Consider the following 15,083-nt stretch of genomic DNA (forward strand, 5'->3'; position numbering starts at 1 on the left):
TTAAACATACTCGGCGTGCATTGGCCTAAATAATACATTAAAAGTTTGTTGTAATATTTTGGATTACTTATTTTCTTGCAATTTTCTAGTAATTCCTCACTTAGACTTTTTACACTGTTTTTAGGCATAAACATTATAGTAATGTTAATTGAATTTGAAGTTGATGATGTTTTGTTTATTTTAATTTGTTCAGTGTCTTGAGTTTTGAAAGGTACTGTAAAATAAAAATACATCTCATTTGCTCCGTTCTGTTATTGTTCATGTTACTGTAATCTGTTCTTATGTCTTTATATCAGTGCAGTGGCATAAACCCCATATTGCTCATAAAATAATAAAAACTGAGTTTTCATATCCTCAGAGGTATTCCATTGATCAAACATGAATCTGACTATTGAAGAATACAACACAAACCTGGTGGATTTGAGCTCATGCTCAACAATGAAATGACAAGACAACTAACAATATCATGAACAGTAATGTACTTGCCCACTTTTCACCTATAAATTGGACTGTGCTTTTAAACAATTGTCAAATAAGAGTTATAGCAGATTGTCCTCTCTAAAGACTAACATCTGTAGGATGATTGCACCAAGTTAAAAATCTTTGTAACCTTTACAGTTTACAGTCATATTATCTGACCTAGTTAGTTTCTTGACTATGTCTACTATTATGTCAGTATGACACACTTCTAATTCATATAATTTGTTTTTTGTTCCATTTGTAGTAATTAATGTGAACCCTAGAGACATACTGTTCCTGATTGACAGCAGCAGTGCACTGGGGGGAGTAAATTTTGTTCAAATCAAAAATTTTGTTGCGAGTCTTATTCAAAGATTGGAAATTGGGGAAGATTTAATTCGAGTTGCTTTGGCACACTTCTCAGATGGTGTGACTATCGAATTTGACTTTAATAAGCACAAAACTAAAGCGGAAGCTGCAAATGCTGTCAAGAAAATTAAATTGGCTGGAGGAAGGTCACTAAATATCGGTGCTGCCTTACAATATGCCCGTAACAACTTATTCACAAGGAATGCAGGCAGCAGAATTGAGGAAAATATACCACAGCTCCTGGTTCTTCTCACTGGTGGTAAATCAAAAGACAGTGTTGAACTGCCAGCACAAGAGTTGAAGAATGCTGGAATTTTTGTTCTTGCTGTTGGTGGTAAAGCTGCAGATGAAGCGGAGCTAGGTAAAATTACACTTGCGTCTGAATCCATTTTCTATGTCAGAGAGTTACCGCAGCTGGCGACCATAAGAGACAATGTCCTGACTCCTTTAAAAACTCTAAGTGGAGTAATAGCAACAACAGAAGGACCAACAGTTTATACAGGTATTGTATGATCCTTGCTACATATTTTTTGATAGTGGTTGAATTCAAGTAAATGATTATATGAGCTACTTCACTACTTCAAGACAAGCATACAGACATCATACATTCAACACACAAGCTCTGTTTCTGTTGTTCTCTGAAATACATGTATGTGTATATGTGTATATTATGTATGGATATAGAGTGAGATGATATTTATGTGTATATATGTTCACACACATACACTTGTGTCATATGTATTCACAATCTTGCATGTCATTGTTTAATATAGCTTTGCACTCAACTGTATATCCAGTGAAAGGCAGAAAAATACTAATCATTAATGAAATGTTTCAAAAAACAATAATCCTTATACAGTAGCACTGTATGTTTATATTTGTTAAGGGTATATGCAGTTTCACCTTTAGGAGTTCATCTTCATTGTCTTTTTTTTTTGCACTTCAGAGTTTTTGATCATTTCTTTATCAGTCCAATAAATATGAATCAAAGGCAAACACAGCAGACCTGAAAATCCAGCGTCTCAATGGAAATCCGATAGTTCAAGCTTCCAATAACTAAGTATTGAAGATTCAGTTCACAAAAAACGCTTCGTTTGTATAAAACAGGTTTATTGGCATGCACAAGTTAGTGCTTTCGCATTAGCTTCATCAGACTGTTAAAATTCAAATTCATTTTATTTGCAACCCCTATTTATAAAAAACAGTGACGTATTAATTGAAAGATTCTTCAATTATACTTTTAAAGTTATATTCACTTTCTTTAGTTTAAAATGTGAAGGTTAATCTTCAGATATATAAAAGCAAGCATATACGTTTCTCATATTTTTTTATAAAGCTTTCACGAGACATTTTTATCATGACTATTACAACTATGTATTTGTTCGCAACTACTTGGACATTGTGTTAATTCTGCAACATAGTTCATTGCTAATTGTTCAGTTAGCTTACAATGCAGTAATTCATTTTCTCAACAATGCATCATACAAACTTGTTTATAATCTTATTGCTATCTGTATTGACAAGATAGCAGGCTAAGGACTTAAAAAGATTTACCGGTATCTCACCTGTCATCTCATCGACTAATAGCTCATTCACAACAACATTTTGTTAACTCTACAACATAGTTGTTTACTAGTTGTTGAATTAGCTTACCATACAGTAATTCATTATATCAGAAGTGCATCCTGCAAAACTTGATTAGATCCTTGCAAGTATTTGTATTCACGTAATGGCAGGCTGGAAACTAAGATACACTCACACATGTCTCATCTGTCACCTCATCCAGCAATTCCTAACTCACAACAACACCAGCCAACCTTTGGCTCGCTCAAATCCTAAACTAATTAGACTCATATAAATAACTGCTATATAAAAATACAGGTTAGTTATTATAGCAATAACCCACACCTGGGTGTGGGTAATGCTGGATTTACCCACGGTTGGCATGGTTCGCCCTCGGGACCAAACAAAGCCAACCGTGGGTAAGTCCAGCATTACCCACACCCAGAAGTGGGTTATTGCTATTATACAATGACATTATTTAAGAAAAATAATAATTACTTTTCTTAAATAATGGCATTGTATAATGCCTCCTTGCTGCCCTTCCACCGCTGTCTGTTATCCGCGGCAGTTCTGATGTACTGCGCATGCATAAGCCTACGCAGTACATCAGAGCTGTGGGCAAAAGCAATGGAGATCTTCTCCATTGCTTTTTACTGTTTCGCTATGTTAAATGGGTTTAACATAGTGAGACAGCGTAACATAGCAAAACAGTAAAAAGCAACGGAGATCTTGCTTTCTCTGTTGCTTTTTTTTAAACCTGTCTCGCTATGTTAAATGGGTTTAACATAGCGAGACAGCTTTAAAATAAGCAAAGGAGATCTCCATTGCTTATTTTAAAGCTGTCTCGCTATGTTAAACCCATTTAACATAGCGAGACAGGTTTAAAAAAAAAGCAACGGAGAAAGCAAGATCTCCGTTGCTTTTTACACACTGTGTCGCTATGTCAAAGGAGTTTAACATAGCGAGACAGTTTTAAAAAAAGCAACGGAAGTCTCCATTGCTTTTTTTAAACTTGTGTCGCTATGTTAAACTCTCTTAACATAGTGAGACAGTGTTTTAAAAAAAGACTTATACTAATGGAAAAAGTCCGGGCGATCGGACCTTTTTCCATTAGTATAAGTCGATTTACAATGTGGGGTCATGGTATAATTATTTGTAACTATTCATATAACCTAATTAATATGCTAGCCATGAAGTAACTGGCTTCTAGTGCATTATGGGCTGCTCATAGTGTAATCTATCTATTTTCGCCCTATGTTAAAACTAATCAAATGCATTTGAAATGCTGCTGCATAACCAAATCTCTAAATATGTGATATGAAAGTACCATCTGTGTATGCCACTCGTACATTTATCACCTGCCTTGATAGCGTTACTAATGTTGCTCCATTAACCAAAACGTCATGCTAATATTTTCATGAACACTGAAAGTGTATAAATATATATATTTTTACAGTCCGTTGACTATTCAGCTGACATTGTATATGCCTTTCTACTTACATAATTACTGAATTAGGGAGCACCTTCTAATTTTTTTTTCTTAGTACTATTGTATTAATGTAATTTGATGCTTTCATAGATATACTTAATCTGGGCTCACTGCCTTATAGGTGTGTATGCGTCAACTGACCAGGGGGACTCATACATTGCCGAAACTGATTGATGTTAAGTTGTCAATCTCGCCTTCATTCTTGCTTGATGGGTTCGGAGCCGATCCTCGGCTCCGACTCGGCACTTTGCTAAGCTCGAGAGTCACTTTTACCAGCTCGAGGCAGCCCCATATCCCATGATGCAAGGCGGTAAGTACCCAGATCTCGTTTGCCGCTTCGCTGATGAGGTCCTCCTTTTACCAGTTCCTGGTAAGTGTTTATATTTAAACTGCTAGTTACCCCTATCAGATAAAAAAAAATCATTTTTCTTAAAAATCTTTCACTTTTAGTTAATTGTAAGCCCCTTTTTGACTAACTTTATTCTTCCATCTTCATTGTTTTAGTCAGGCCTTTCTTTCCCTCCCATCCCCCTCCCCTGTCAGGGTGTGTGTGTGTGTGTGTGTGAGGTTTTTACTTGTTATCTTTAATTTTAATTGTCTGTTTTGGGACTGTGTGTGTACTGCTTGTGTAACCATAATGTCCAAAGAGCAGAGGGTCTCAGGCTTCAAGAAGTGTGACTCGTGCTGTCAGAAGATGTCTCTGACAGACGGTCACACTTCTTGTTTATACTGCCTGGGACCTCTCCACCTGCAGGACTCCTGTGCAATATGTCACTCTTTTAGCCAGAGAGTCCTGCAGGAAAGGAGAAACAAGCTCATTTTAAGGGGACTCCTTAAACCAGAGGGCTCCCCGGCCAAATTGGCTCCGGGAAAGCCTTCCAAGACTAAGGCCCAGGCTTCTGTATCTAAGTCTTCGGCCTTGGCTCCGACTTTGTTGGAGTCGAGATCGGCTCCGGCTGGAGCCGATCCGACCTTGGCTAAATCCTCGGCACCGATGGCTATCGGTGCCGATACTACTATGGTCACTTTGGTGTCGGTTCTGACTGGCTCCGACCACCATGTGGCCCAGGCTTCGGTGTCGGCGCCGACCGGCTCCGACACCACTATTTCGATGCCTGCATCGGCTCCGGCTGGAGCCGATGCATCTAGATCTACACTCTGAGCCGAAAGGTTATCGGCTCCGACTAGATCCGTGGGTTTGTCGGCTCCGATGGTTCCTTCGAGGAAGAGGTCTAGGTCTCCCTCTTTGGAACCGATTCTGTCAGCTCCGGCCTCACCTCTTCTTTCGGAACGGAGCCATCGGAGCCAATCATCTAGGTCTTCCAGGTTATCAGACCATGATTTAGAGAGGGTGGTAAGCAGATTATTAAAATCACAGGCACTGGCCCAGATGCTTCATAGTCCGTCTCAACAGACGACTATTAGTCCACACCCCCTTCAAGTTCCTCCTTCGACTCTACCCCAGAGTTTGGAGCTGGAGTCTACGGGAATAGTTACGGCTATGGCTGAGGGGCAGATACCCCCTCCTTCTGCACCTTCAGCATCTACTCTTATCTCCTCCTCGAGACCTTCCTTGGAGGGATTCGGTGGTCGGGCTTCCCTGGTCTCCTCTGAGGGGGTGAGTGGCATCGGACCCTTGTCCGACCCCGCTCTTCCCCTTGGAGCTTCGGCCTTGGTGAGCTCGGCTCCGACATCTGCCTCGGAGCCTTCCCTTTCGGTGGGCCCGGGAGTCCCAGTTTCTTCAGAACGGGTTCTCTCGGATCTCCCTGGGAGGGGAGCCTTTGAGGTGATGAAGAGTGTGCTGGCCACTGGGCTCAGTCAGCAGTCTATTCCCTTAGCTCCTCCCTCTACGGTGCCTGTCGATATCTCTTCCCTCTCTCTTGCTCCCGGACCTAGAGATCCACCGCCTCAGGTTTCCCCACTGGGAAGAACCCCCTCTTCCGAGGATTCTCCTGACCAGTCAGGAGATCCTCCGCGCAAGAGGACTTGTAAGAGGAAACACCTGGACTCCCCTGAGTCTACCACTTCAGATACCGACTTAGATGAGTCGGAGGGATCCCCAAGATCCCCCTCTGAGGATGTCTCCTTTTCAGACATCCTGGAACTCCTAAAACAGAGGGGAAACTGGCCCTCCATAAATCCCTCCGAGGATGAGTCGGTATACCTAGAGGCGTTTGGATCTCGACCCTCCACCTCCTGGGTGTCTCCTCCTTTTGACCCCCTTATGGAGGTTATTGCTCGGAAGGCTTGGGCTGCTCCTGATTCTGTAGAGCCAGTTCCTAGGAGGCCATCTAAATTTATTACAGCCCCTTCTGAAAAGCAATTCCTTACAAAAGGTGTCCCTGTTGATGCCATTGTGGTGGCGGCCGCCACTAAGAAGGAACTTGCAGATCCTTCCGTACCAGTCCATCCTCCTAATAAGGATTCTAGGACCATGGACAGGTATTGTAAGTGGATGTTCTCCTCAGCGACCTTTGCCATGCGTTCGCTGAACTATTTATGTCACTTCACCAGACTCCAAAGGGACATCCTTAAAGAACTAGGTGAAGTAGTACAGGATCCTACAGCTCCAGGGGCTCAAGAAAAGATAGCTTCTCAGCTAGGAATCCTTAATTCTATAGCTAACTCCTCCATGCGGCTGATTTCGTATGCAGCAGATGGAGCGAGTAGAGCTGCAGGTACAGGAGTGGCTCTCAGATGTCAATCCTGGATGCGGCTCTGTAATTTTGCAGATCCCTTTAAGGCATCCTTCACGAATTCTCCCTTTGATGGGTCAGCTTTGTTTGGCCCTCAAGTGAAGGATACATTGACCAGGTGTGAGCAGGATGGCAAGACTCTTTCTGCCGTAGGGGTCTGTTTTTCTACCCCCTCTAGACCTTACCCCAAAGGTCAGAAGGGCAGAAAAATGTGGTTCCGTAAATCCCAGGAAGTCACGCCAGACACACGTGGTCAGTTTACCCCTAGAGGCAGAGGGGGTAATAATAACAGACGCCGCCCTAGAGGCAGAGGGGGTCCACAAAACCAGGGAAGCAGAGAGCCTCTCTCTGACAAGCCCTTCCAGCATCCCTGAGATGTTGCCCGACTGTCCATCCTTGGAGGCAGTCGGGGGAAGACTATCGCTGTACCCTGAAGCCTGGTGTTCCCTCTCACAAGACAGATGGGTACAGTCGATCATATCCGAGGGATACAAGATTCCTTTCGAGGAAAGTCCTTTCAATCACAAAAATTCCCTTCCAGATGTGCCACCCGGTCTAAGGGAAATAGCAAAGTTAGAAGTATCAAAGCTTCTAGAAAAAAGGGCCATTCAGCCAGTTGCAACAGACCATTCAGAGCCCGGAATCTACTCAAGGTTCTTTTTGGTCCCCAAAAAGACGGGAGACTGGAGACCAATATTGGATCTCAGCAGACACAACAAGTCTGTGAGAAAAACAAGATTTCGAATGGTCACACTTCAATCAATTTTGCCCTTCCTGGGCAAGGACAACTGGATGTGCTCAATAGACCTTCAGGATGCGTACTATCACATAAAAATTCACAGACGCTCCAGAAGGTTTCTCCGCTTTCGGCTGGGGTCCAGTAATTTTCAATTCAGAGCCCTGCCCTTTGGTCTCACTACAGCCCCCAGAGTGTTCACCAAATGTATGGCAGTGGTCACGGCTCACCTGAGACGTCAAGGATTCCAGGTGTTTCCGTATCTCGACGACTGGCTCCTTTCAGCCACCACCAGGCATCAACTTCTGCAAGCCAGGGATTACACCCTAAATCTCTGCACTCAATTAGGAATTTCGATCAACTACAAAAAATCCTCCTTGTTGCCCTGCCAGTCTATTACTTTCATAGGCGCAAACTTAAACACTATTCGGATGTCAGCAACCCTCACAGACCAAAGAATCTCAGATATCCAAAGTCACGTGCGGATCATCCTTGCCAGCAAAAAGATGCAAGCCAGAATGGTTCTGAAGGTGTTGGGCCGCATGGCAGCGGCCATTACCCTTCTTCCCTTGGCCCGCTTCTACATGCATCTTCTTCAATGGATGTTGTTCACCCAGTGGTCTTACCAACAACTTCCCATGCGTCACCAAATCCTGGTGACACAAGTTTGCAAAAATCATCTATCCTGGTGGATTTCTTCTCCCCAGATTCATCAGGGCAGACCCTTTGTATCCCCGGCCCCGGTAGCCACAGTCACTACGGATGCCTCCCTGATCGGGTGGGGGGGTCATTATCAGGGCAGGATGGTTCATGGGACGTGGCAACCGTTCAAATACCACCTGCACATAAATGTCCTAGAGATGAGAGCAGTGCTTTTAACGTTGCAAGCCCTCAACGACTTTCTTCCCTTGGGAACAATTGCAGTTCACACAGACAACATGTCTGTAGTATGGTATATCAACAAACAGGGCGGAACCAAGTTCTACCCCTTGTGTTGAGAAGCTCTCAGAGTTTGGCAATGGGCGATCTCCTCTCATCGGTTTCTGGTAGCAACGCATATCCCAGGGAAAATCAACATTTTAGCGGACAGATTGAGCAGAGCTATTCTCATGCCTCACGAGTGGTCTCTCAAACAATCTATATTGGAGGAGATTTTTCTAGAATGGGGCCGCCCATGTTGCGATCTTTTTGCTTCTCCCCAAAACAGCAAATGCCCAGACTTCTTTTCTCTCTTCCCACTGCCAGGCCATCCCCCCAGAGACGCTCTTACCCAGGATTGGCCCCAGGGACTTCTTTATGCTTTTCCTCCCTTTCCGTTGATTCCACAAGTACTCCAGAAAGCCACCGTTTTGAGAGCCAAAATGATTCTCATTGCCCCCTATTGGCCTCGACAAATTTGGTTTCCGTTCCTCCATCGTCACCTATTGGTGCAGCCGTGGCATCTGGACCCAGTGCCAGACCTTCTGATTCACCAATCGGGTCAGCTGCATCGGTCTATTCCTTCTCTCAACCTCACAGCTTGGTTGCTCCACTTCCTTCCTTAGCCAGGCTTCATATGATCTCTAATCCTGTTAGGGATATCATAGTGGCTTCCTTTAAATCCTCTACTAGAAGGATTTATACCAGCAAGTGCAAACACTTCTCTTGTTGGACAAAATCAAAAAATATAGATCCCTTTACTGCTCCTGTTCATGCAGTTTTGGATTTCTTAGCGGAAATCTTTCATTCGGGCTCTTCATCTTCCACGGTCAAAGTTCAGTTGGCTGCTATCTCGAACTTTCATGTCGGGTTTGCAGATCACAACATTATGTCCCACAGGCTTTGTAGAGCCTTTCTAAAAGGAATTTTTCTCCTTAAACCTCCTGTCAGGAGTCCTCCTCCTCAATGGGACCTAAATCTAGTGCTGACATCCTTAATTGTTCCTCCCTTCGAGCCAGCTGTTTCATGTTCCCTGAAGTTTCTTTCATGGAAAACACTCTTCTTTGTTGCTATTACCTCGGCCAGGAGAGTGTCAGAACTTCATGCTCTATCTGTTCGTCCCCCTTACTTGGTCTTCCACAAGGACAGGGTATCCTTGAGAACTAATCCAACCTTTTTGCCTAAGGTGGCTTCAAAAACTAATTTGAACCAATCTATTGATCTCCCTGTATTTTTCCCTAATTACTCAAACAGATCAGAACAAAAATTACATTATCTTGATGTTCACCACCAACTCAGATATTATTTGGACAGAACAAAACAATTCAGGAAATCCGATCAGCACTTTCTTTCTTATGCTGAAAATAAGAAAGGCCTTCCTGTTTCCAAAGTGACCTTATCTAGATGGCTTTCTTCCACCATCTGCGAAATCTATCAGCTTAGGGGAAAACAGCTGTGCTCAAAACCAAAAGCGCATTCAACCAGAAGCTTAGCCACTTCCACAGCTTTTCAGGCTAGACTTCCATTAGACACTATTTGTGCAGCAGCCACTTGGGCCACTCCTCATACCTTTGTTTCTCATTACAAATTGGATTTGGCCTCCAGGGATAGAGCCAGTTTTGGCTCTACAGTTCTCAAGAGTCTGTTCCATTGAGCCACCCAGGATAGAGGTGCTAGGGACGCGGTCTCATCAAGCAAGAATGAAGGCAAGATTGACAACTTAACATTGAGAAGTTATGTACCTACCATAACGTTCCATGTTAGTTGTCTTCTCTCACCTTCTTTCTTGCGACCCTCCCTCCTGCTGCCTGGCCTGGGACCTTTTTTCTCCCTATCTGGAAGATTGCTTCTTAAGACCAGCTAGTTCTGGCCTTTTTTATAGCCCATCCTTTAGGCTTTTTGCCTTTCTTTCCTTCTAGGAAAGTTTTCTGTACTAGGTGTTGTTGCCTATAGGGACCAAATGAGATCTGGGTACTTACCGCCTTGCATCATGGGATATGGGGCTGCCTCGAGCTGGTAAAAGTGACTCTCGAGCTTAGCAAAGTGCTGAGTCGGAGCCGAACCCATCAAGCAAGAAAGAAGGCGAGAGAAGACAACTAACATGGAACGTTATGGTAGGTACATAACTTCTCATTATGTCATGCTGTTCTTACTTATTAATTCTATTAAAGGATTATAAACGCTTCAAAGCTACCTGATAACACCTTCTATTAGTATATCTTTTTATTGGTTTTGTTTTAAGAAGTGTCAATTGACCTATTCTACTACTACTAAGTGTATATATATATACTAAACTGCCCATATCATATTAACTTCAAACTTGTAACAGTGTATGTCAGAGCATATATCTTATTTAAGAACAGGACTGTGTTAGCAATATATAAGCCATGATGTTCCTTTCAAAGATATAATTACACTACAATTAATTGCTTTGATCATATATAAAATATCATGAACTTATGATTGCATGTATCCCTCTTATTCTATTTAGGACTTACCCATTTAGGTCTTATTTCTGATGTTTCATTCCTCAATGCCAATTATTAATTGCAACTATATATATATATATATATATATATATATATATATATATGCTTGACATCTTCTATGATTCCAATCAATCCAATCACAATAATTAGTTATACATGCCAGTATCCTTACTTTTGTTTCTTATCTAGTAGTTAACCATCTAGCCTTTAATATGGATTTGATTGTTGCCCTGTCGTTTAGTCCTTTGCCCTTATCTGCTCTCATTCTCATAATCCATTTAATTTATGTTCTGTTGTATTACGTACATCACCCTCTCTTATAGTGGGGTTGACATAATCTATGACCTGAAACTGGAATAGGTGCTCTTGTCCATTCAACTTGATGTATTTTGCCAGAAGCATTCGCCTCCATATGATGTAAAATTAGGTCTTATACTGGGTACTTTCTCACCGTTCCCTGTCCCATCTGAGTTGTTCTGTACTGTCCCCAAAGTGACATCTTCCTGCCCTCTACAACTAGTAAACTAGTAAACAACTATATTGTAGAGTTAACAAAATGTTGTGAATGAGCTATTAGTCGATGAGATGACATGTGAGATACCGGTAAATCTTTTTAAGTCCTTAGCCCTCTATCTTGTCAATACAGATAGCAATAAGATTATAAACAAGTTTGTATGATGCATTGTTGAAAAAATGAATTACTGCATTGTAAGCTAACTGAACAATTAGCAATGAACTATGTTGCAGAATTAACACAATGTCCAAGTAGTTGCGAACAAATATATAGTTGTAATAGTCATGTAAAAATGTCTTGTGAAAGCTTTATAAAAAAATATGAGAAACGTATATGCTTGCTTATATATATCTGAAGGTTAACGTTCACATTTTAAACTAAAGAAAGTGAATATAACTTTAAAAGTATAATTGAAGAATCTTTCAATTAATACATCACTGGTTTTTATAAATAGGGGTTGCAAATAAAATTAATTTGAATTTTAACAGTCTGATGAAGCTAATGCGAAAGCACTAACTTGTGCATTCCAATAAACCTGTTTTATACAAACGAAGCATTTTTTGTGAACGGAATCTTCAATACTTAGTTATTGGAAGCTTGAATTATCGGATTTCCATTGAGACGCTGGATTTTCAGGTCTGCTGTGTTTGCCTTTGGTTCATATTTATTGGACTGATTTCTTGTTATTGCATTTCAACCGAGAGGCACTTACTACGTTGGGAGCTAATATACTGTTTTAGTTCACATCATTTCTTTATATTGACCAAAAAGTGGCAGCAGTGCAGAAAAAAGCTTTAAAGCCGAGCCCTTTCTTAAAATTCATAGGTGTTACAAAGCAATTTGGTGTCATGACCTTTTATGTCTTGCTAGTGCACACCCTGAGGCTGTATCCCCTTTCTCAAACAGTACCAGTGTTTGAAGTAAGATAATGTGTCACACATTGCTTAACTTGCAGGGGAAATATATCCCAGATATGGGAAAGGTGATATGTAATGAACCTATCTCTCCATCACATTCTGTTTATCTGCTGGTGAAGGTTTTTTTGTCCCTGGTTCGGTTTTTGTGTGAAGCTATTAGACTGATAAAGATATAGGAGATTAATTACAACAAATATTCTAATGATGCCTTAGTAAAGGCAGATATTACCCCATGAGGGTCTATAAGATTCTGAGTAAAGGTACAGAGTGTCTAGCCTCTCTTGGTAGCTCAGGGTCTTTAAACCTGAAATCTCCTTAGTAATCTCTGAGGCTTCTTTAGTTGTTTGATTTTTCTGGAGTGGTAAAAAACAAAGGGAGTATAATAACTGATCAAATAAATACCTAGTGTAGGGGAATGGTGACTTAATTAAATCTGTATGATGTCCTCTTGGCTATCAAATGTGTTAAGCAGAAGGATTTTCTGACTGCAGTTGCTGTATAATGATCAAAGGAGAGGGACTTGTCGATCCAGGTTGCAAGGCCCCTGACCTACATTTTCACTTTGCAGTGGGTTATTTGTGTGTATTATATGTTGAGAGTATAAGTTCTTGGCCAAATGCAGTGATATTACTCTTTTTCTGTGTTAAATTTCAGACCATTTCTGGTAACCCAAGAATTTGCTTGGGTAGTTCTTTTTGAAGGGAACATGTGTGAGAGGGGGTATTGACAATAACACTCAGTTTGTTGTTTTGTTTTGTTATCTCTAAACTTAATTAAACAAAATTCCTGGTTCTTAGCCTGGAGACCAGAGATGTAAATGCTGAAAAAGAGCTGTCTCAACACATGTCCTAACACTAGTTATCATTTTGCTGTCGGAGGAAACACCTGACAAACTCTACAGCATTCATCTTTTAACCACTTTGCTATATGTCTTACTATGTAGATCTCTCTCTCTCTCTTTTTTTATTTTAGAGCATTTAACTTTCTTACTACGTGTGCATGGGGTGTAGTATTAATATAGCATGTATAGGAATAGTATTAATATAGCATGCATGGAGTATAGTATTAATATAGTGTGCATTGGGTATAGTATTAATATAGTATGCATGGGGTATAATATTAATATAGCATGCATGAGGTATAGTATTAATATAGTGTCCATTGGGTATAGTATTAATATAGTGTGCATGGGGTATAGTATTAATATAGCATGCATGGGGTATAGTATTAATACAGTGCGCATGAGGTATAGTATTAATATAGCATGCTTTGGGTATAGTATTAATAAAGCGTGCATTGGGTACAGTATTAATATAGTGTGCATTGGGTACAGTATTAATATAGTGTGCACTGAGTATAGTATTAATATAGTGTGCATGGAGTATAGTATTAATATAGTGTGTATGGGGTATAGTATTAATATAGCATGCATTGGGTATAGTATTAATATAGTGTGCATGGGGTATAGTATTAATATAGTGTCCATTGGGTATAGTATTAATATAGCGTACATGGGGTATAGTATTAATATAGCATGCATGGGGTATAGTATTAATACAGTGTGCATGAGGTATAGTATTAATATAGCATGCTTTGGGTATAGTATTAATAAAGCGTGCATTGGGTACAGTATTAATATAGTGTGCATTGGGTACAGTATTAATATAGTATGCACTGAGTATAGTATTAATATAGTGTGCATGGAGTATAGTATTAATATAGTGTGTATGGGGTATAGTATTAATATAGCATGCATTGGGTATAGTATTAATATAGTGTGCATGGGGTATAGTATTAATATAGCATGCATTGGGTATAATATTAATATAGCATGCATTGGGTATAGTATTAATATAGCATGCATGGGATATAGTATTAATATAGTGTGCAGTGAGTATAGTATTAATATAGCATGCATGGGGTATAGTATTGATATGCCTTGGACAGAGCAAGATATCTTGTGTGAACAGCATGATCACTGTCTGCATTCTGATTGACCCTCTTGAAGAAATAAACTATCAGACAATTCAGAGGCATTTTGAGGTCGGGAAATTAGTTGACCTAGACTTTAATGGTGGACATTTAATATGCCATTTTTGAGTAAATCCAGCTTCAGTGTTGTTTAGGTATTGATTAACACTATACAACACTGCACAGGGATTAACTGCAGATAGGTATAAAGAGGTCTTTCCAGATGTCTTGGCTGACCTACCATAATGCCTTTTGAAAGCTAGACAGGTGGGAGGTTGGCATAATGGTTAAGGTATTTACCTTACAGACACAAGGTGCAGGGTTTGATTCTCACGTGGGGTAATTCTCTAGGCTTAAAATGGTCCTCAAGGGCAGTTAGCCTAGTACTAATCTATGAATCTATGAACCTATGAACAAAACCCAGAGTGCTCATTGAAATATTCTCTTGTTATGGTTCATATTCTATGGGACTTTGCCAGTATTAAGCTTCTTCTGTGCATGGGATAATATTTTCCTTATATTTATGTTTTTTCATGTCTTTTCATTTTTGTTTTCCAACCATTATTTTCAGTTCAGTAGGAAAAACAAATATAAAATATTCAAGTATGTGTAGCTGTTTTGATAAACTTATCAGGTCTTCTATGTTTGCTTGAAATGCACAAGCTCTGACTGTGATAGATAACGCATACATTTCTGCACAAAACCTGTTACTTCAAGTTTGTATAAGCGTAAACATATGTAGTCAAGAATCAAGAACATTTATGCAATTAAGTCAATGTTTCAAATGAATATTTTTGCAGAGAAACACCATCCTTACTAGATTGTCACTCTGAGGTTGCTGTAAGTTGAAACATGAAAACAATGATTACTTTATTTGCAGCCCAGAGGTGATTAACAGCTATATTTTGAATTTAAATATGTTACTACACTACAATAGGTAGCCATCAGGCATGATATGTGCA

At 40.4% G+C, this 15,083-nt stretch overlaps 1 protein-coding gene across 3 annotated transcripts in view; it reads left to right on the forward strand.

Annotated features, from left to right (window-relative positions):
• The window catches only part of COL6A3 (collagen type VI alpha 3 chain), a 739,239-nt gene that overhangs the window by 146,268 nt on the left and 577,888 nt on the right, over positions 1-15,083 (forward strand). For all 3 annotated transcript variants that reach the window (XM_044060522.1, XM_044060523.1, XM_044060525.1), the window contains one exon: positions 725-1,330. In XM_044060522.1, the coding sequence (XP_043916457.1) occupies positions 725-1,330 (606 nt within the window). The remainder of the gene's footprint in view (positions 1-724; positions 1,331-15,083) is intronic.

The sequence above is a fragment of the Protopterus annectens genome, chromosome 2.part0, assembly GCF_019279795.1.
Source record: "Protopterus annectens isolate FY-2018-M chromosome 2.part0, PAN1.0, whole genome shotgun sequence".
NCBI lineage: Eukaryota > Metazoa > Chordata > Ceratodontiformes > Protopteridae > Protopterus > Protopterus annectens.